The 23,739-nt window shown below is 36.8% G+C and overlaps 2 protein-coding genes across 3 annotated transcripts; both read left to right on the top strand.

Annotated features, from left to right (window-relative positions):
* The first annotated feature begins 408 nt into the window (after positions 1-408).
* On the top strand, positions 409-8,349 carry LOC100375597 (uncharacterized). The gene is made up of 2 exons (XM_002740597.4): positions 409-532; positions 4,003-8,349. The coding sequence occupies exons 1-2, from the start codon at positions 520-522 to the stop codon at positions 6,630-6,632; spliced, it is 2,643 nt and encodes an 880-aa protein (XP_002740643.1). The 5' UTR covers positions 409-519; the 3' UTR covers positions 6,633-8,349.
* An 8,510-nt stretch (positions 8,350-16,859) lies between these two features.
* On the top strand, positions 16,860-23,398 carry LOC100375447 (uronyl 2-sulfotransferase-like). Of its 2 annotated transcripts, none has more exons than XM_002740596.4 (2): positions 16,860-17,009; positions 20,742-23,398. In XM_002740596.4, exon 2 carries the CDS (start codon positions 20,838-20,840, stop codon positions 21,882-21,884), a length of 1,047 nt encoding a protein of 348 aa, XP_002740642.1. In that variant the 5' UTR covers positions 16,860-17,009; positions 20,742-20,837; the 3' UTR covers positions 21,885-23,398. The 2 variants fall into 2 exon arrangements, with proteins under 2 accessions (XP_002740642.1, XP_077870408.1); XM_078014282.2 differs by having other exon boundaries at positions 16,860-17,024.
* The last annotated feature ends 341 nt before the right edge of the window (positions 23,399-23,739 follow it).

Below are 23,739 nucleotides of genomic sequence, written 5' to 3'. Positions count from 1 at the left end.
AACGTTTTTTTTCCCTTCTGGGTGCCAGTGGATTATATATGTCTCGTCTTGACTCATTAAAAATAATTTTCAAATAAACATACAACAGATAAACGTGTAATTCTTGTCTTGTTAATAACTACTGTAAAATACTTTATTTTAGCTGGAATTAATTTTTACCGAAAAAACCTTTCGGGTGCTTTGTATGGAATTTATTTTCACTAATCAAGTTGAATGTAAAATATAGAAAAAAGGGTATATTAGCTGGATTTTACAGTATTTATTTAATGTAACTGGTGGGAAAATATCTGTTTAACAACCACATAGGCTGGAGAAAATCATGGCAACCACCTGTTAAGTTATGTAGAACGGGTTGTGCACATGCGCCGCGAAAAGTATGTCTCTTGTACGTGTATTAATATACATGATATACCACGTGACACGATGACCAAAGGTCGAATGATGCTGACACACAATCAGATGAAACCAACACGGTGTGCTGGCTTCTTCGAAGAACGTAACCGCCTCTAAATCTACGCGATGACGGTGCCCGGTAAGTTGAATCTTCCATATTTTGTTTTCCTCGTATTTCAGCTTCATTACAACACATTGACAAGTAACGAATTAGCTAATTATAAGATCGCGTTGCCTCAGGTGATCGGGTACACGATATATGCTTAAACCTCGTTCAGGAAGTACTCCGATGTGGGGGTGAAAAGACTAGCTTAAACAGCAAAAAAATACAAAAAGCGGGTGGATGGACATAGTATAACAATACAACCATTCGGTGATCGTGTTTTGAGACACAATGTAAACAGAACAATGTAGTTTTAATTGGAATTTATAAACAGTTCTTGCATGTTTGTTCCATGTGCATATAATAAACGAGGAAGCTTGTGTTATGGCGTGACTATATAGGTACAATAGGGCGAGGTCAATATTCGGTGCTATGTTGCGTACTCTCCGGTAAATATTAAACTTGTCGTGAATGACACTGTATAGAGACAGAGGGAGAGAGAACGATGACGTCACCGCATCCATATGGCACCTCGCAATTCTACAAACTGGATTTGTAATCGGCGACGTCGACATTCTGAATAAATTCATGGTCATTGACCGACCCTGGGCCCGATAAGACGGCTCATAGGTGAGAATTTCGCCTTTACCCACCATCCTTTCGGTTTGTACCGACGTAGAACAACAGCGGCGCCGTCGTTAATAATTACATATGTATGTATGTATGTAAATAGCATGACGTATGTGTTTGTTTGACTTAATCAGAGACACATAGCGGGGTCATCGCACGTATATCTCGTATTTGACCACTGAAATCACCGACGCATTCAGCGCTCTGTGATAAAACTGATAACAAATAAATACGATTTGATATATATGGCGTATATTTTGGTGGCAACTCTAAATATATATGTTAACAATTATAGCCTGCTTAGACCATAAAAAAATTTAAACGTCACGTAATTTAATTGGTTGATTAATATCGGCACGGTTCACATACGGATGCAATGATACCGTCACTGTGGACTGTCGTTGATTTCATCATGTAAACATCAACATTTCATAACGTGTTTTGTGAACATTGCATGAGGGGATTTAAAAGGAAACATGATAAATAATTACGACGATAAATTAAGAGCCCCGGACGAGCCCGACGTCGACCTCGTTCGAGACACATTCCTTCAAATTCGTTGCATGACAACAGATCAGTTTTCCGTACCATCTCGTGTTCGAATTCATTGGTTATCTCGGTATTGGTACGTGTTAGGTGATGGCACGTCACCACTGCTCCTGTCCATGTTTCCATGACAACATGGTCACTCAAAGTCATAACAGGAGAGTGCTCAAGCCGGTTTGTTGATGGCGAGGATGTCGTCGATGTCTCTTTTTTTTTCAATCTCCTTCGCTTATAAACATAATTTCAAAACAAATCGCGGGAAATAGGACGAATCAACCACAAACTGAGTGTGTAGTTAGCATAACTTTTTGCAGAAATTATTGATTAGCCATGTAGGCTAGACATCTCTAAGATGTTACCGTTGGTGTTGATAAACAACCTCAAAAAGATCGTCTCTCTCGAACATTAAAATATCGTATAAATCATACAGTTTCATATAAGCAAGAAAGGCTAATAGATTTACGGCCACGGATGAAAAATTGGTCACGTGATTTAGTTTGAGACGGAGAGGATTTAATTTTTTGCACTGGTGGTGAAATCATTCCATGTGACATAAGATGTATGTATCCGTGTTGTTATTATATTGTAGATTGATTTTTTAAAACTATTTTGCTGACGTATTTGCTGGTCTGAGAACAGAAGCTCTTACTACTCTGTTTCATTTGTGTAGAAGACGCTGGTTTCATTTTATATTAAATATTTGCAAAATTATTTTACTAAATAACACAAATAAAAAAAACATATTTTGGGGAAACATTTTCAGCAGTAAGTTGGAGTTTTCCCACAAACTTAATAAGCCTACACCAATGAGTTTTGGATTGATATTATAACCACATATAAATAACACAATAAATTATTTTCTGAAATTAGTCTGGACACTGTTAACATAACCCAGCTAACCCACTTTATATCCATATTTATATCTGGATACACCAACATAGTACTTTAAAGGAATTTTTGCTGTATTTTTTCTAAAAATTATAATCCCACTTTAACATGCATGCTACTTATTATTGTATAAAACTATATACTTATTCTTTGAGCGATTAAGAGTAATAGCAAATAGTACAGTGTGCAGGTGACCTTTCTTTTGGAAATACGAAAAATAGTTACACTTGGTGTCACTTTCGTATTAGGTATCTGTCTGTTGTGTGATCTACCGCCAGTACATCCGCCGTTGTCACTCTCAGAATCGTCGAGAGTGTACCGCAAATCGACACAAACATAGATGACTCTATTAGATTTCTCACGTTAGTAGACGTCACAAACATATCTCCCATGTCTTCGTTATTATAGCTGCTGTTATCATTGTATGTCATTGTCATAGACAGCAGATAAGAAATAAAATTCGACTTATTACGTCATGTACGTGCATGTCACATGACTTCTGGGTCTTCGGGTTGCTGGCGGACAAAGGCTATATAAGACCAGGTTTAAAAAAAATACGGCCCGAATATAATCAATTAAACGACAGTTTCTAGATAGCTCATACTGTCATATATAATTTTATTATTAAATAATTCAAAGTGTGGTCGTTGTTGTTGTAAATGTAATCGCAATGCAGCTGATGGATTTGATTGATTAGTGTCACATGTTGTTTATAGATGATTTCTCACCATAACAGAGTAGCCTTGCTCTATATACCATAATCCAATAAAATACTAAATTCCATTTTAACTCCATTTGTCACTTTTTCAATAAAATAAAGCTGCATAAATGTTCAAATAATTTGATAAAATTTGTAGTCAATAAGAAATTATGTTTATCTGGTTTAAATTTAACAGAAATAAAAAAAATCTTGAACAAATTTTCAACGAGAAAAACTATGATATTGAAATGCCGAATTGCCTGACATTATAATAATGTATTCACAGTTGCACTATGGCGACATGTTGACAGATAAATATTCTCACCTTTGACTCCGAGATAAAATGACAATGATACAACCTGGTATATACCAGCAGGGGCGGATACAGGATTTGTTATGGGGGGTCCAAACTTTAAAATCCCCAGACTAAGTTAATGATTTTTTAATATACAAAAAGAAATTGAATATTTTTTTCAACGTGGGGGGGGGGACTCCAAGAACCCCCTAGATCCGCCACTGACCAGTCATATGACTCGTGTACCAAATGATATATCGTTTCAGAACAAACGACAAAATAATTACATACAATTAAATCTGCAGAATACTGTAGTTTGCCTTGTGCTTATTAAACGAATAAAATCGAGTTTTTTTTTAAAAAAAAAAACCGACTTGCGGTATTTAGTTTAATAATCTTACTGTGTATACTAGATAATAACTTGTCTTAACTTTGTTCATTCCGTAGAGTCCATCAACGACAATGTCACCGCGGAAGAGCGACTGTTCAAGTTACTGGAAACCGACGACAGGAGAGGGGCATTAGAACTCACAAAAGTTGTTAACACGTTCGCAACACAAAATGGGTTCTCTTTACTGCATAAAGCGATAATACACGGAAAGATACGAGTAATGGGTGGACTTTTTCACAGAACGCTCGATTTCGTAAAATTGTGCTCCATGAAAGTTGACAATGAAACCAGTGAATATCACGGACTGACCGCTTTGCAGATAGCCAGGAAAATGAAAGCCGAGAACGCCGTTAGCATCATTAGAGAAGCTGATGCTGCTGAGAAGGAAGAGTCGGTGCTGCATAAAGCTGCAAAATGTGGGAACATGAAAGAAGTTCTAAGACTATGTGAAGAAACATTCAATGTAAACGTAGTAGGAATGTTAGGGGAGACTGCCCTACATGTCGCATGTGCAGCCGGCAACATAGAATGTGTTAAAGCTCTTATAGAACAGGGCGCGGACTGGAAAATTTCTACAAAGAGAGGCATCAGTCTCTTGTCAATGGCGTCTAGGTGGGGACATGTTCCAATTGTTAAATACCTGTTAGAAAACTTCCCCGAAATTGATGTAGACATGGTAGATGGTAACTCGGAAACAGCTTTGCATGGGGCGGCAGACTATGGATGTTTGAGTATATTCGACATGCTGTTGGAAAAAGGCGCCAACATCAGCGCCAAAAACATGAAAGGCGAGACACCGCTGCATTTTGCTGCACACAGAGGGAACTCGGACATTGTTAAACACATATTGGTGAAGGGCACTGAAGTTAATACTGCATCATTGGAGGGGAATACCCCACTTCACTACGCAGCTGATGGAGGGCGTCTAAACGTTGGGATGTATTTGCTTAGTGAGGGGGCTATTCCTGACTTAGGGAATGGCAAGGTGTATACTTCGGTACACTATGCAGCGCAAAATGGACATAAAGAATTCACAGAACTTCTCGTGCAAAATGGAGGGTCAGTCAAAGCCGCGGGAGCTGATGGAAACACCCCGTTACATTTAGCTGCATCAGCCGGTCACTTGCCTATAGTGAAATTCCTAGTCAGTCAAGGGGCCGACATGGATGCTAAAAATGAGAATGACTGTGTACCTTTACATTTCGCCTGCCAACACGGACGTCATGTTGTAGTCGAATTTATGGTGAACAAAGGGGCCAGTGTTAAAGCGTTGTCAGATAAGAAACATACATTATTGCATTTTGCTGCAGAGTATGGCCAGCCAAGTGTGATGAAAATCCTCCTAAGACGAGAGCCTTCGTTGTTGGAGGCCGTGGATGTTGACAATGCTACAGCACTTCACCATGCTTCAAATAAAGGACACTTCGCAGCTGCCGTTGAACTCTTGGAAGCTGGCGCTAAAGTTGATGTTCTCAACAAGTTCAAATCAACACCGCTACACTACGCTGCCTGGAAAGGCCACATGCACATATTGGAACAATTACTGATGCATGGCGCTTTTGTCAATGTGCCCAACATCCATGGTTCGATGCCGCTCCACATGGCAATAGTAAAAGGCAATAAAGATATTTGTGAGTTGTTATTGAGTCGAGGTGCTCAAATATCGGCCGTGGAGAAAAGCGGAGACGGGGTGCTTCACGTAGCAGCTGAAAAGGGACATTTACACATCATGAAACTTCTGCATCAAAAGGGAGCAACCATAGATGCCAGGAATCGATCAGATGAGACCCCACTACACTTTGCTTCCATGAAAGGAAACCTAGAGATGATTAAATATCTTGTTGAAAATGGTGCTGATGTAAACGCCTGCACAAAAGATAATGATACACCTATACTCTTTGCAACGGCTAACGGGTTGCGTGACACTGTCGAATTCCTCATCAAACATGGGGCTTCTTTGAATATTGTTGGGAATGAGGATGAAGAATTTCACACAAGACTTTCTCCATTGCACTCAGCATGTGCGTTTGGTCACCAGGCCTTGGTAGAATTATTACTTGAGCATGGAGCACCCCTCGAATATCCTGCCTGTAGACTGTCACCTTTGCACTGTGCTGCCATTAATGGTAATGTGGTTATCCTGAATTCGCTATTACAAAAGTCGAGCAATATAAATCAGATCGTTCTACAGAATGACTGGGAGCTCACTCCTTTACACTTTGCTGCAACTGAGGGACATACCGCTGCTGCTGAATTTCTTGTCAACAAAGGGGCAGCCTATGACGAACCTCTGACAGATAGGCCTCTGCATCGCGCTGCTGCGAACGGGCACTTGAGTGTAGTGGAGTTGCTGCTTTTGAAAGAATGTGAAGTGAACGCCAAAGATTTCCAGGGTTGGACACCGCTACACGCTGCGGCCTATGGTGGACATGAAAAAGTGGTGAAAATACTCCTAAAGAAAGGTGCTGATCCAAATCAACTCAACGAAATTCTAAGATCGCCATTGCATTACGCTGCAGAAAAGGGACACCTTGAGTCTGCAAAACTGCTTCTTGACTACGATTCTGATGTCAACTTGAAAGATCGAACATATGAAACTCCAATGAGGTTAGCTGGTAAAAATAAACACGCAGACATGGTGGTTCTACTCCAGGAACGCGGAGGAAAGGATTGCATTGTACAATAATAATATGGAAATCACATATATTACGAATTATTCACGTGGAACACATTAATTAACTCACGGTTGGGAAGTAGGAACATTATATTTTTTTTGAGAGCCATGCATATATTATTGTCTGAGCTATATAGGAAATATATTTACATAACCCCACATGTAAATTTATAAATTTCCATTTATTTCCTCTCACATTTACTTCAATAAGGCCTGTCATTGTACTTTTTTCCTGAATTTTACAGAATTTGAAAATCGCTTTAAAACTTTTACAGTAATTAGACCTAATTGATCTAACATTAATATAATTGGATTTTATATCTCAACTTGAACAGTTTGTTCCCTAATGACTGAACAATGGATAGATACGTTCCTCGACCCAATGCATTTACGCTTGTACATATAAAGTAACTTAAATGAAGAATAAGTCGGCAAGTTCAAAAATATTTTTATATTTTGTGGGACATTCCTTGTCTTCCTTTTAAAGAAATATGACATATCTTAGTATAGAGGAGGTTATATTAAGGTTTTTAAATAAATACTCATCCTTATGACTGTGGATGTAACAAGTTTAATTTATCCTTGGACAAGGGACCAACAGTAATTAATGACGTAAATATTTTTTCGCCACGCCATTTTCAGACAGCAATGGTAAATCGCGTCTGTGACTTATTTTTACTTATATGACCTAGTGTGAAAACCATATCGCATTTTCTATTTGTCACTTGAATTTAGGATATTCGGTATTTCTTACAGGTATGATCGACATTTGTTTTGATTTTTGTACTTCTTTGTCACAAATACGTATAGTTGGTATTCTATGTTACCGAGAACTCAACTGATTCAGTCTTTTCATAAAGTACATAGATAAGATGTCATGTTTAAGGAGATTCGAGTCGAATTGAAGATTATTTGTCATGACTATCATAATATTGAAAATTAAACAAATCATCGGACTATATTTCGAGAAACAATAACCTAAAATGCATTTAAAAAAAAATATATTTAATTCTATGTTCTATAATGCCGTGCAATAATGTGCAATAACATGCGCAGTAACATGCGCAGTAATGCAAAATATGAATTGACTCGAACTCCCTTAAAATAAGAAAGTCGCTGAGTGTACTTCCATATGTTATGCAATGTCACATTATGTCACTTCATGTGTGTAGCCCAATATTCGCACAGTAAATAAAGTGTGCTATGTGTCAATGCACTTGTGGCAAGTGAATTGGTATTATGTTGTTTACTTAAGCTAGAATACTACTCATAAATAAAAAATACTCAGAATTGATATATTTCACAAAAATGATATTGGAGTTGGTGATTACCAACCTATTTCTTGAGACAATGTTTAGTGAGTGGTAGTTAATTTGACAATATTTTTACACTTTTACCATATGTCTTCGTGGTGGAAAAATGCTATTTCATATTTTAGGTTGGTGACATAGAGTAAACAAATTGTGCATATTGTGATTGATTGGGTACCTTCTTTATTTAAAAAAATCAAAAAGTGACAAAAAATTCACTTTTTTTTAAAAATATTAACACAGAGGAATGCCGTTTCAAATTACCATGATTGTGCATAATAAGCCGATTAACATTGTCATGTGATTTATGACCAACGTTTGATATGTTATGAGTAGGCTAGCGAGATATCTTTGGGGGACTTTTCAATGTTTTTGTTTTTCTAATAAATTAGGAAAATGTCACTTTGGCATTAACTTTATGTAGTGTCATATTTATTTTGCTGAAAAGAATTTTTTTCTGGTGAAAATATGCTAATTCTTCTCTTCTTTAAACAAAAGCATAATTCTAAGTTACCCAGGGCGCACTCTATATGTACATCTTCATTAATATTCATGATCGACAAACATAATTGAACAAAGCCTAGATAATATCAAGAAGAATTACTTCTAATGTTTGTCATTTGTAAACACCTACAGATAAGATATACACACTGTTAGTTTTCTTGACAAGAGAAAGCTATCCAGCCAAACAATGTCACATAACTGAAGGCCAAGCACATTCTCTAAAAGTCAGTTGAGAACTTTGAAGTGATATTATTAAGTAATCATCTGATTTTAGTCCCATGATTCACCACGGCTATCGCATGCAGAAAAAAGACAAACAATTTTCATCTAAATGTGTAATTTCTATAATAAATACAGTCAAGAATAGAATAATTGTGTTGTAGCACTCCCTTCACTTTTTTAAAATGTAGATATTTAGCTGTTCGTTTAGTAGCCATACGGTGAATATATTATTTATAAAGTAATTGCAATGTTCTCTTTATCACTAATGTCGGAAATTACACATACAAAAATCTTCAGAACCCATGATATCTAAAAAAAAACTGTCATATTTAGGTCATATAAAATTCGTCAATTGTGTGCACACAATTTAATTTGCATAAAATTCGGAAATTTATAATTATTTGTAATATAAGTGTTTATCATGTTAAAATTACATTGTTCAAATGAATTTACTAAAGTTCATAGAAAAATCTTTAAAGTATCAGTGATGCTAATTGTCTAATTTGCATATTTCCATTGTGTAAAAAAGTAATTTTGAATCAGCAACATTCTTTTCATATTTTTGTTCTCATTGGATTATTCGAATATCAGCATAATAAAAATGAAAATCAACTATGTGATTTGTTTTATTATAAGGGCAAATCATGGTCACTAATCTAACAATAATTGATTTTAGTAATTTGCCCTCACTGCTACATAAAAGCTGGTACAAGACTTATGCAAATTGGCTGATTATAATATAGGTGTCCAATATTCCCATGTTAGTATTTCAGAGTAATAGCATTGTAACTATGGTAATACATATAGTTTATCTTTCTACATGACCCAGTCATACATCTGGGAACTTTTGGGAATTATTGTTGTTCAATAAATAGTTGTCAAATTTGTAGAGAAAATAATAGAGAAATTCTCGCTAATAGTGAATTGTCCTTAAGAAAATACCTGGATCTGTGAAATTTATGTGTTTTTTTTATATATAATATTTTTCTTTTATAATGGCGCAAAATTTCGTATATATCACGTGACGTGGTTTGATATGACGTATTTCACACGATTGCTATTATGACGTATTTCACACGATTGCTATTATGACGTGTCTCACACGATTGCTATTATGACGTATCTCACACGATTGCTATTATGACGTATCTCACACGATTGCTATTATGACGTGTCTCTCACGATTGCTATTATGACGTATTTCACACGATTAAAGTCTCACATTTCCTTACGAACTACCTTACCATGTTTCAACATTTTGTTTCCTATTTTAATTTTTAAATTAGAAGATGCGAACAATATCACGCAACCAATTTGAATTATTTACACTTACATTTCTCTTAAAGCAACTTGAATGTGAACAAAATAATTTATGGGCACCGTTTTTAGTTAGTTTCTTCATTTTAATGCGGGTTAACAACACACGCTAACAACGCAAATGCTCATGGGTAGACGCTTGTTTGTAAACAATGACACGCTATGGTCATCTAACGCATGCGCAGGTGACGACTCCCCCGATTTAAGGTAGAAGCTTTTTGCGAAAGTTGGTCATAAATCATAAATCACATGACAATGTTCATTGATTAATTATATAAAATCATGAAGCTATTGTCCCATGGCACCATGAAATATCATTATTTTGTGTGTTACAGTGATGTATTTTAAACTCGCTATTCTATTCCATAGAGCATAATGTTAACAAAAATTGCATTTTATGACACTTTGTAAAACGTTTTGAAATAATTGAGGACAACACAAATTATCCTATCCTTCACAATAGATAATTTGTTCAGCCTATGTCACAAGCCTAAAATTTGTGATATGGCATAATATCTCCGCCATAGGAGCCTATGACAAAGGCATTATAATACCGTCAAGATGGCCACTATCCACTAAAATACAAACATTAAGCTGGTGACCCCCAGCTTTTTTAAAGTCAATATCCTTATATTGCCCGAAGTAAAAATTATTGGAAAATGAATATATTTGTGTATTTGCAATGATGAATATGCTTCTACCTTAACACAACACTGAAAAAAATAATGAATCAAAATTATGGGAAGGTTATATTGACCTTATTAGAAACAACACAACTTTTTTAATTAACTATATCTGTATTCAGTATTAAGAGGGACGATCCAATTATAATTAACTGGTGTTGATGGATTCTGCGCAGTACCCATAAAAATTTACTAAATACTAAAACCGAATTTAATGAAAATGCACAACACAATGTATGTGAGGTTTGCGATCTAATACGTTATGAACTACTTACTACGGGTATATGTGAATATAAAACATCGCAGCAATATACAATCGACAAATAAAACACTGTTTGAGGGATAAAAACAAGTCTCGTGGTTCTCTCGTTCTCAACGATATCTTGCCGGCCATTTGTGTCAGAGGTCTACTGAAAATTCCGCATACTGAGGGACAAACACAAGTCTTGTGGTTCTCTCGCTTTCAACGAGATCTTGGTGGCCATTTTCGTCTGAGGTCTACGAAAAATTCCGAATGCATCCTGTGCACAATTAGCAAAGAAAACGTGTACCCTTTTCGATCTTAAATATATATTCTATGTGAAATAATAAAGACCATGAATTTTTGCCAGTGTTAGGTAACTGAAGTATTAAATTGGCATGCTATAAATAGATCCAGCGTGACAACTTACCGCTACAAACTGGCACACATAATGGTGTTTATAATAACCTGCCCTATCATGCTACCGTAAACAAACGTGTTGAGTGGGATGCCTCAACTAGAAATAATAAATATAGACTATCAACCATTTGAAATCATGTAGGGTGGCTGGATACGATGACTTATCTGTATGTCTTTATTTGTCTCGAAAGTTCGAAAAATGTTGTTCTGCAAAAGCTTGCATTAAATTTATGACATGCATATTCTGATTATATAGTTTCAGAAGAATTAATTAAGGGGATCGTTACAAACCATCATACCGTATATTTGTGTGCGAGCACGTGTCAGGCTGTTACATTACAGGGACACAAGGCAACATCACAGATTGAGAGTGTATTTCTTACGAACAAAAACGATCTATTAATATCATGATATATAATTTGTTCCCCCAATGTCAGACAAATATACAACATAATATCGCTACCATAGGAACCAACGGTAACAGCCTTCTAATATTGAAAAAAATGGCTACCATTTACTATAAATATATTCATCTTTTGATAGGTTGGCGACTCCAAACCTTTTAAAAGTGTAATTGATTACAATATTCATTAATGAGTTAGCTTTTACATTCGTTAATCTAAGTAATAATACCAAAGTGACACACACGCGTGATGAAATATTGAGATCATTATCTACACAAATGCAAACAGAACCTAATCATCTGGAAAATGTGGTCGACCAACAAATTATTTGCTAGCTATCTGTATGCAATTATCATATATCATTCAACATGCAATATGGACCGGAGCATTTCATTTTTGTTTGATACTGTATATTGCTAGATGAATTGGAATGAGATTCATCAATACGTGAAAACGCTGTTCTTGTAAGACATGCTAATAAATGGTTGTTTAGTCTCCGTTCGGACGAAGTCCGAAACGGGGACTTGTTGATTGACCTCTGTGCGTGCGTCCGTGCATCCGTGCGTCCGGACCTATATCTTAGACGATTACATTCAAACTTTACACTTACGTCATAAATAATATCATACAGATGCACATCAATTTGTTTCACTATCTGATTCAAGATGGCTTATTGGCGGCCATTATTGCACTGAAAAATCTTCAAATCAAGCATTTTTCGGCTGTTTACAGATAAATTTTGTTCAAACTTGGTACATACATGAACAGTATGGGTTCCTGATGCACGTTATTTTGATTTTTTAGATCGGATTCGAAATGGCTGACTGGCGGTCATTTTACCTGGATCTTGCCAAACGACAGAAATAAAAACCAGATCGACCATGTTATTGTCAATAATAAGTGGCGCGGTTCATTACAGGATGTACGTTTATAACGTGGAGCTGATGTCTTCAGTAATCACTATTTAGTATGTGCAACAGTCAAGCTTAAACTAAGGAAGGCAGCTGCTAGTAAGCTGTAGTAGACTTAACATACACCAACTGAAATCACCTGTTGTCAAAAATCAGTTCATTTTGGAAATACAAAATCGGGTTAGTGCCCTAGAAGATCTTGATCTATAAGATGTAAAATCAAAATGGGATAACATTAAGAACATTTATGTTGAAACTGAAAGAAAGTTCTTGGTGACAAAGCCAGCAAATCTAAGGAATGGTTATGTCCACACACCTGGAAACGCATTGATGAGAAGAAGGAAATTAAGAATAAATTGCTTAATACCAAATCTCAGAGACTTCAGGATCAGCTAAATGAATTGTACCGAAATGAGTTAACAAGACAAGAACAAGGAAGTTAAGAAATCCGCTAAAAATGACAGAAGGAATTGTCTCAACCATAAGGCAGCTCGAGCTGAGCAGGCAGCACAAAGAGGCGATTTCGTCAGTGTTGTCTACAAAATTGCCAAGGAACTCTGTAAATCCAAAGCAAATGCAAATCAATCTATTCCTTTGACAGAAAAAGATGGAAAGACCATTTCTTCTGAACATGGTCCAGCTGAATGTTGGGTCCAACACTTCACAGAAGTATTAAATAAACAGAACCAGAATTACCGGCACATCCTCAACCAGCCAGAAACTATTTGGATATCAACATAGTTCCTCCAACTACAGAAGAAATCATGAAAGCATTCCAAAGTTTTAAAAAAATGGTAAAGCTGCAGGTTTCACTGCCATTTACGCCGAGATGTTAAAAGCAGATATAGTCACTGCGACAAACTTCCTTACCAAACTTTTTCACTGTATTTGGACCAAAAATGAAATTCCGGAGGATTGGCGTAAAGGGCTCATCGTAAAACTTCCAAAGAAGGGTGATTTGGCAAACTGTAACAATTGGCGGGGAATTACTCTCCTATCAATTCCAAGCAAAGTCTTCTGCAAAATCCTTCTCAATAGAATGGAAACAGCCATTGGTACATAGCTCAGACCAGAACAGGCCGGTTTCAGGTGCATTGACCAAATTTTTGCACTACGAAACATCATAGAACAATGTTTGGAATGGAACGCATGACTCTTTTTCAATTTCATTGACTTTAGGAAGGCGTTCGATAGTGTACATCGAGAGCTTATGGAATTCACCCAAAACTCATACAACTAATCAAGACATTTTATGTAGACTTGAGTGCAGCATCATCCTAGACAACGCTCTTTCAGACTGGTTCAAGAGTACGACAAGGATGCATACTCTCACCCATGCTCTTCCTTATTACCCTTGACTGGGTAATGAGAGACACAAATGTCGGCAAAGCAAGATGAATATAATGGTCCATGTTCTCCAAACTTGACGATCTGGATTTTGCAGACGATATAGCTCTGCTTTCATCAAGACTAGACCACATGCAAGAAAAGACCAACGGGCTCTCTAGGTTTGCAGCACAAACAGGACTGTCAATCAATGAGAAAAAGACACAGCTATTGAAAATTAACACAACAACCAAAACCCACTTAAAAATAAGGGTAAGGCCATCAATGAAGTTGATGATTTCACTTACCTGGGCAGTAATGTGAGCAAAAAGGACAGCACAAGTAAAGACATCAAATCAAGAATAGCCAAAGCCGGGAATGCTTTCGTAAAACCAAATCCAATTTGGAAATCCGGCCAATATAGTCAGAAACTTAAACTCAGGCTCCACAATAGCAATGTAAAATCTGTCCTCCTCTATGCATCCGAATGCTGGCGTGTAACAAAATCCGACATGACCAAGTTATCACCTTTCCACAATGGTTACCTTAGGAGAATTTGCAGAATATTCGGATAAGTGATCTCCAATAATGACCATTATAGGCAAACACATTCTAAGGACATTATTATTGAAATTCAGAGCCAAAGACTGAGATGGTCGGGTCATGTTCTTAGAATGTCACAAGACTCAATCCCCAAAACAGCACTTCGCTGTAAAAATAACAGCCGAGCAATGCTTGATTTTGATGCTTTTTTAGTACAAAAATGGCTACCATTCAGCCATCTTGAATCAGATCGTGAAACAAATCGATGTGCATATGTATAATAGTATATATGATATATGTGTGAAATTTGAATGTAATTGGTCCAGGCATGTATAAGATACAGAGGCGGACGCACGCACGGACGCACAGAGGTCAGTCCATAAGTAACCGTTTTCGGACTGCGTCCGAACAGGGACTAATAATAATAGTTGAAATCGGATTTCGGATTTGTGATGTGCTTCATAGTTCTGAAGTTATAGCCTGCCAAACTTTTCAGACTGAAATATTAGCGTATCATCCATTGTCTATTCATTTGATACTTCGAATGTAATTTTGGCTTAATGTTACACCGATTAAAACATATGTAAAACTTGGTAATCATCGAGCCAGCACACGTAACTCAATACTGGCCATGGCCGTCCCATGTCTTGCGCGCATGCGCGTGCGCAGTGGTTGGCGAGAACCTATTGTATAGAAGTGCTGTTTGCTGCTTTTGTTTTAAATATACATGCTTCTACCCGATAAAAAATCAACCTATGGACAACGTTGTCGCAGCAGATCGCGAGCTAGTGTTATTCAGTAAGCGACATTTGGTGTTGAACAATCGTATGCTGATTGGCAACAAATAACGTCACAGTGCCACGACCTTCAAATCACTACAGGAATTATTCTTACGTCACATACGATAGCGCACAAACTCCCAATAGCAAAATTTTCGAATCTAGACTCAAATTCTATCAGTTTCAGCCAGTATTCTGCGTGACTGAGGCATTGTCAATTTCTTCTGTCTTATCTGAAATAATCATATGCACATTATATAATTTGCATAAGTAGTTGATTAATTAGTGCAATAACAGTACTTGCGATTAGTGATACTTTTGTTTAAGATCTGGAATTGTGAAATTCAGTCGATTATTTTGCAAGACAATTAAAAAATGTATGGGATGATTCGTAAAACAATCTACCAATGAAGACCTTATTTATGTATATTGATGTTATGTATGTCAGTGTATTGAGGAACTGTTGAAAATGTGATATCATTGAATTGACGTAACTATGATTAGTAAACGTTATTGACGTTTTTGCTTAATTATCCATTCATAAAAATGTACGATTAATGAAATGTTATAACAAAGTGACTATTCAACGAAATCAGGGGGCGAGCGGTTGCCAAGGAGAGCGCCACCATTTAAAACCTTTATTGAACAAGGCATTTGAAGGTCAGTATGGTGAACTCATGTCGTTAAATATCACTCCGAATGTCAGCACATCGTACATTTAGGAACAATGACGACTTTACTGGTCATAACATTCATCAAACACTATGTACTACACATACAATAATATCACTGAATTGCATAAACAGACACTGATTTCGGTTAAACTACGTTCATGCCAATTTGTTTTTATTCGGCAACCGGGATAGCGATATGATGACATGTGACAATTCCCATCCAAATCGTTATTCGCCTTCGGTATACCGTCGTTGCAAGATTTAACTGTCTGTGAGTTTGGGGTATTATATTTCCGTTTCTTTTTATATTTATTTGCTTGTTTGCTTGTACGTATACCGGGATTCAGTATGTAAAACATTGATTTGACGTTTTTAATATCATCGGCTTACGGAGATAACGTGACCATGTGTTTCGGTACAGAAGGTCGCAGAATTTGTCTGCATGGAAAAACAAACGTCTATTTCAATCACGCACCCTGGATGTAGTAGGTGGTAAAAATAATATTATTATAATTACTAATAGCTTGATGGGTGACCAAAGATTTAACAATTTAATGTACTCGTATCATAAAAATGTTTTATTTTTATATTAGCGACAACAATTTAATTGAAAGAACAGATTTATGTGGGTTTTCTCTTCTGATATCAAACAAATAATTTACCATAGGCATTATGTGATGTAATCGGGGATTGAAAAATTAGAATTAGAAAGAAAAAATCAACTGAGCAAATTGACGTGGATATCTCGTCGGGCAGTCAAGAGGGCGTTGTGTTTATGCCAACTGTGCATCGCGTTTAATCTGTTCACAGTTGTAATGTATGGGATTGGCTGCTCGGATCATTGACGATAGGCACTATTCAGTTGGTATACACTGTAATGCAAATTATACGGCTGTTTACACATATGTTTAATTTGGTGCCTTCACTTCACTGACTGCGGCCGTCAATGATAAGCACACGTCAGACCCACTGTAATACCAGATTGATATTACTGAGCGCATCGTGGCTAGTAACCGTCAATATCAAGACCTATGCGACTCGGCCCTACGGACGCGGTAAGTGCTCGCTAGGTATGTTTTTTGTTGTTTTAATTCAGACACTGCGCGGAATAATATTGATTTTTTTATTGGCGACTGACAACGACCGGCGGCGAACGAATTTTACCCATGTTTAATGCGGATTTCCCGGCAATTAACTTCTACCTGTCGGAACTGAAAATATGTTCTCGTTGAAGTATTAAGAAACAAATGGTATATCCCGTGAAAGTGATGGGGCAATACTCGAAAATGAATCTATCAAAAAACAGCGTCTACTTCATGCGCCAGATAGACGCAATTTCTTATCCAATATACCTAGACAGATAGACAGACCACCGCCATGATTCAATATTATACTCCGGAATGTGTTCTTAAACGCGCGGTAGCCCGATGTCGATACTGCACGGGCGACCAAACAAAGTTTATAACAAACTTTATAACCGACCGTCGATGTTGCCACAACGATCAATCGAATTTAAACAAACATACATCAAGTGACTTCTCAGCTGTGACAAAATCATCGCGAAAAAATAATATAGCTTGGTCGATTTAAATAAAATTTGGAAAATATAGTGTATATAAATATGACAGCACCAGCGTATTTTTTTTAACTGCGCGATCTAGATTCAGATTGTTTTCTGCAATATTTTAACCGAAACATCAGTTTGAAAGCTGATGCCAGTTAGGTATATGGTAGCAATGAATACGTTTTACCAATATTTTTGTGGGTCAATGAATACACTGAATTGAGAACAGTTGTTACTTTATCGGTGTATCACATTATATATGATAAAATGCCCCAACACATAGAGGTGGTCGTGGAATAACAATATTTAATAATTTAGAAAATAGTTTCTTTTCAGGCGAACGAACATCTGATGCATTGTGTTCAAAACCCGTGAATTTGGAACGCGGCCTTGGAAATTATAAATATGGTTATTCGTAAATGTACATATTATATTTTCTCCGATGAGTTCAAATTAAAAATCGTTATAGTTCAAGAATCGATACGCGTGTAAATAGAATCTATCTAACAAGAATATTCCATACAGAGATAATATTATCTCACTTGTCACATGTATTGATCGTCACTGGAGAGATAATGTTATCCCACTGGGTCCATTATGTATTGGTCATCTCTGTGGAGATGATATTATCTTATTCAGACTGGTCTAGTCTGAGTTTAGACTATCACCGGGGAGATAATATATCATTATTTAGACATTTGAGTGTTTATGTATCGAGAGACGATATGAGGTAACCCTGTCCTATATTTGGTTTCCATTCTTTTTTTTGTAGATTAATAAAAAAAACGATGGTTTATATTCAAGTCACTTCACACTAAAATGAAATTAACACAAACATAAGGTCCTAAAATGAATTGGCGGGAAGAAAGTGTAGATATGTATCGCTACGTCAGTGAATGTGGACGCTTTGGTTCATCGTGGTACCCCCAATGTTAATATAACACGTCAGAGGGATTAACCCCTTACTTATAACATTGTGATGATTACAAAATACAGTAGTTCATCTTAATGTCAACAGTTTGTCAACAACTGCGAAGCACCATGGGAGTACCCAAATATAGTGATATCTTGAAATCTACATTGTGCCGTTTGTGAATGTTTACTTGTGATTTGTTATTCTCCTTGCGCATGCGTAATATACCTAGCGACTGAAAACGACAAACGGGCAAACGCTGTCATTGGCACGTTGAACCGACGCACATCCTCAACAGTTTATTTTGGGGCGCTGATTGTGAAATTTGTTTATATTATTGTGCCAACGATTATTTTCTTTTTCTGGCTGTATTGACAACAATTCATTCTGCTGGAAAGTCGCCATTTTTAAATTTTGTACTTTTCGATACATTTCGCCCCATTGTCCAAGTATCGATTGAACACAGTCATTTGGAGGCTGAAAATCAATAAATACTAATTTTCAAAAAACAAAAAAATGATGCGCTATACGTATATAAATAAACAAGTTGTGAAACACGGCACCTAGTAAATCGACACCCTGTCGGTTTCAAATGTCGATTTCTTACCTTAAAATGCGAAACAAAAATTTTAGAGGGGGTCAGGTGTTACGTTAATAACCATTGTTCATAATCGCTAACTTGGTTTTATTCAAAACTGCACAAATCCCGCGTTTTCTGATGATATCCGACGATTTCATGAACGAAAATGGCCAGCAGCCAGAATCAAGAGGGATTCGCACAGAGTTCTGGGTAAATGAAGGAAATACTCGCTGTTACGGCACGCCTGATTGGCTGAAAATGAGTATGCGCACTTGATTTACCCAGAACTCTGTGCGAATCCCCCTTGATTCTGGCTGCTGGCCATTTTCGATCATGAAATTGTCGGATATCACCAGAAAACGCGCGATTTGTGCAGTTTTGAATAAAACCTAGTTAGCGATTATGAACAATGGTTATTAACATAACACCTGACCCCCTCTGCACTTTTTGTTTCGCATTTTAAGGTAAGAAATCAACATTTGAAACCGACAGGGTGTCGATTTACTAGGTGCCGTGTTTCACAACTTGTTTATTTTTATACGTATAGCGGATGATTTTTTTTGAAAATTAGTATTTATTGATTTTCAGCCCCCAAGTGACTGTGATTCTTTACCCCTCAACCACGCCACCAACGCCAGTAATTAGAAGACAAGAATGTATGGTGATATAGGTTTAGGGCTGGCTATATTCAAAAAGAAATAAGAAATAATTTTATTTAACAAAAACATGTTAGTTATTCACACTTGGCAGCGAAATAAATTTACCTCGAAATAATATTCTCATCATTCTCCGTCGAGTTGATCTAGATTCAGATTGTTTTCTGCAATATTTTAACCGAAACATCAGTTTGAAAGCTGATGCCAGTTAGGTATATGGCAGCATGCAATTATCAATCTTTTTTAAGTAATCAATCGGTACGTCATTCGTGTGGGATGTACTACGAGATTAAGCAAAGGATTACGCCTAAAACACGTTATTTTTTCAAAATGGAATAATTTTTTCACAATGGAATTATTTTGTCCATGTTTATTTCATTTGTGCACGAAATGTGTGATAATGTAGTATTGTGATGATAATATAGCAGGAAAACCTATATATATTATCATCACATTACTACATTATCACACATTTCGTGCATAAATGAAATAAACATGGCCAACATGATTCCATTGTGAAAAAATGATTCCATTTTGAAAAAATAACGTGTTCTAAGGGTTTATGTCTTGCTAATAATATGCATAACAGTCGAAAAATCGAAAAAAAAATATTTGGGATATAGCACGAATACATTATTTACTATGTTGTACGATTCGACTTTTTGAGACAACTGTCCATAACATGCACGTTTTAGCTCAAAAGTATGTAAACAACGTATACATACTAGAATTTAAGTCCACTTGAAATTTCCGTTACCACAAACTACCTTTGCGAAATCAATTCCTTATTTTTAACTCATTCCCTTAATTTTTTGTAAATATTTATACATTTCTGTGGCAATTAAATTCAACCAATCAACGAGCTCAGCGCGAAACAACGTCATAGAAAACGTTATTCAATGGCCTTCTTGTGAAATTTATAAATATTTATAAAGGCGGCGGGAATGCCTTTGTTGCGCTGAGAGTGTTCAATGTACGATATTAATAAGGGTCAATTTTATTAAATGGTGTGTATTTTGTGTTGTCACTTGTGCCTTTCGTTTTAATAGCTTTCACCATGTTTGTCGTTCACAGGTCTTACAATGTACACATGGTAACTGGTGTGCTTAAGTGTCCTTCCGAAAGATTGTATTTTTGTGTGATTTATTGTTGATATTGGTGGGGGAAAAAATGTTGCGGATCCGAGGGTATTATGTATCCTGGCGACTCATTATCACAGCTGCCGTGTCGTTTATGTTCATATCGTATCTGTCCTCAACTTTCGACGTCAAGATCGACGTGAAAATGAAACCACTCGACCCACGCGCTGCTGAACCGGATCCGGAAACTACAGAGGAGAAAAATACGCATTTGAAACAGAGTCTTGTCGATGCAAGTGACGGTCTCCCCCTAGATTTACGATTTACCAGAAACATAACACGAATGGTGTTCAACAGAGTTGGTAAATGCGGTAGCAGGAGTCTTATTCACACGATTGATTTACTATCGAAAAAAATGTCATACCCACACGTTAAAAGTAAAATTTTCACCCAGAAAAAATTACTTGAGCACGAGCAGGCGGAATTTGCCTTTGAAGTGGACTCGTATGACCCTCCCTTTATATACAACCGCCACGTGAATTTTGTCGATTTCGCCCGCTATGGCGTCGATCAACCGTATTGGATTAATCAAATTAGAGATCCGTTAAACAGGACGGTGTCATTTTTCTACTATACACGGTTTGGGGACGGTATGTCGGTACGTGATACAAGTGGGCGCAACGTGGATCTTACATTCGACGATTGTGTTTTAAAAAATCACCCAGAATGCAATATCACTAACACATTTGCCATCATCCCTTACTTCTGTGGCCAAGACCCCGGATGTTACGAGCCAACCCGATATGCACTGGAAACCGCTAAACAAAACGTATTGAAACATTTCATCTTTGTTGGCGTGTTAGAGGAATTCACGACATCGTTACTCATTCTGGAGCAGATACTACCGCAGTTCTTTCAAGGGGCCCCCGAGGCATATCAGCAGACGCAAGAAAAGGGGCTCGTGGAGTCTTACAAATCCGTACAGCGAAAGGAACCTTCGGAAAATGTTAAAGCAATAATGAAAGAACGTCTCAGCTTGGAATATGAATTTTATTATTTTGTTAAGCGGCGATTTGACTTGATTAAAGACCAGCTCATCAGCGATGGGCTGATTCATGCTGACGATGCGTGGCAATGACTGTGATTAATGCTATTACTGCGGCTCGCGTTTTGGTTGTTATTTTGCATATTTAAAGCCGCTGCTTTTTAATTCCCGTCCAAATAGGACATACATCGTCGCTGCTCAAATTCAAAGTCATGATGACGGATCTTTGGTAACAGGTGGTTGTACGATTGACTTTATATTTTGCTTTCAACTGCAATTTATGTTTCTAAAAACGGAAACCAGAATCATCCGCTGTTTATCATCAATTAATATCATGTTCTCGCCAATATTTGAAAACAAATAGCGCATTTACTAAGACATGCGTAAATGTTGATTGAATATATGAATATAACATTTTCAAATCAATTTCAAATCAATTTCAAACATGTCATACCTCGTGCACTTCACAAGAAACTAAAATAGAAATCCTAGATATTTTTCGTGTTCAGAAAATAGATGTTCCAAACGTGAAAAGTTTAATTTACAGAAATATTTCACATTTCCATATCGCGAGTTAGTTTAACTGTGGTGTTCATCGATCGCTGTCGGTAGGCTTAATGGGTTCTCCTCGCCATCTAACATCACACACAGCCGTTGGCGTGAATTAGGAAGTGGTTTGTGTTTAACGCCATGGGTCAATTTTCTGTGCAGTACTCTTTTTACTGTGTTCTAATCAAAACACGTCCTTCTACGAAACGCTAGGATGAGGTTAATGGGTGGCACGAAGACCGTTCAAGGAGTCGACTCGGGTATTGTTTTGATCTGTAGCCCACCAATGAAGATATATTATTGTTTTGGAATATGTTAAAAGACTAACGACGACACAACCAAACATAGTTGTCGATTTGAACGACCTTGACCGTTACCCATTTACGTCATTTTGACGTCACTGAAGCGTCCGTCACTAGAGGGCGCGATGTATAGAACAGGTGTATTGAACCCTGGGAAGATAAAGGGTTGATCGCAAATATACATTAGTTCTTCCCTGTTTGAACAGTTGACTATTTGGTGCATTTTTTTTTGTTTCAGTTGACTACGCAATGCTATGAATAGCCGACGGTTGATATGTAATTATTACAATATAAACATTAAAAAACACATTGCTTTGTTATGTGATCTTTTTGCAGACATAGCAGTTATATTTATAGGGAAACAAATAGTGAAAACAGCTTAGATGAAAAAAAGCATTGGCATTTAAAGTGTGACACTTTAATAGGGTGGGTGCCTTGAATTCAGCTCATAGGTAAACGGGACTTAACAATACTGACTAAGTGACACATTAATATTTTTTTGCACAGCTAAGACAGAATGCATATCGTCCGGAGTTATATCAGTCGCCGGTCTTGTGAATTCGAACCCGTAACTATATATAAGATGCATTCATTGAAACATAGATTCATAATAGTTGTGAAAATATTACATTCATACTGTATACCGATCATGAATCCTTGTCCAAATTTGTGAAATGTATATATCTATTATCACATTTCTTAGCATGCAGAATATTCAAATAATTAATTGATTAATAAATAAATATTTCCAGAGAATTATTCTTATTAGAAAGTCATTTATTTAAAAGTATATATTCCAATCATATTCTCGTGCAGTCAGTGTTTTTGCAATTTCCGTGCAACCCAATCCCGTCCCGTCCTACCCGTTCCGTCTCGTTTCAAAGAACGAGCAAAAGTAACAAATATCAGGTCGAATAGAGGATACCGAGTGACCCTTATAGTACAAATGTTCAATAATTTAAAGCTGATATTGTAGGGTCATGACTTTGATTTACAGTTATTCCCAGGTGTATATACTAGTACAGTACTTGTGATATTCTATCATAGAGCGTTTGCCGTGCAATAACGCCGATTTACCACCAGTTTACCCTCAATTT

The sequence above is a fragment of the Saccoglossus kowalevskii genome, chromosome 1 (assembly GCF_978046115.1).
Source record: "Saccoglossus kowalevskii chromosome 1, keSacKowa6.1, whole genome shotgun sequence".
In the NCBI taxonomy this organism is placed as follows: domain Eukaryota; kingdom Metazoa; phylum Hemichordata; class Enteropneusta; family Harrimaniidae; genus Saccoglossus; species Saccoglossus kowalevskii.
The sequence above is the reverse complement of the archived record's forward strand: the minus strand, read 5'-3'. Positions and strand labels throughout refer to the sequence as shown.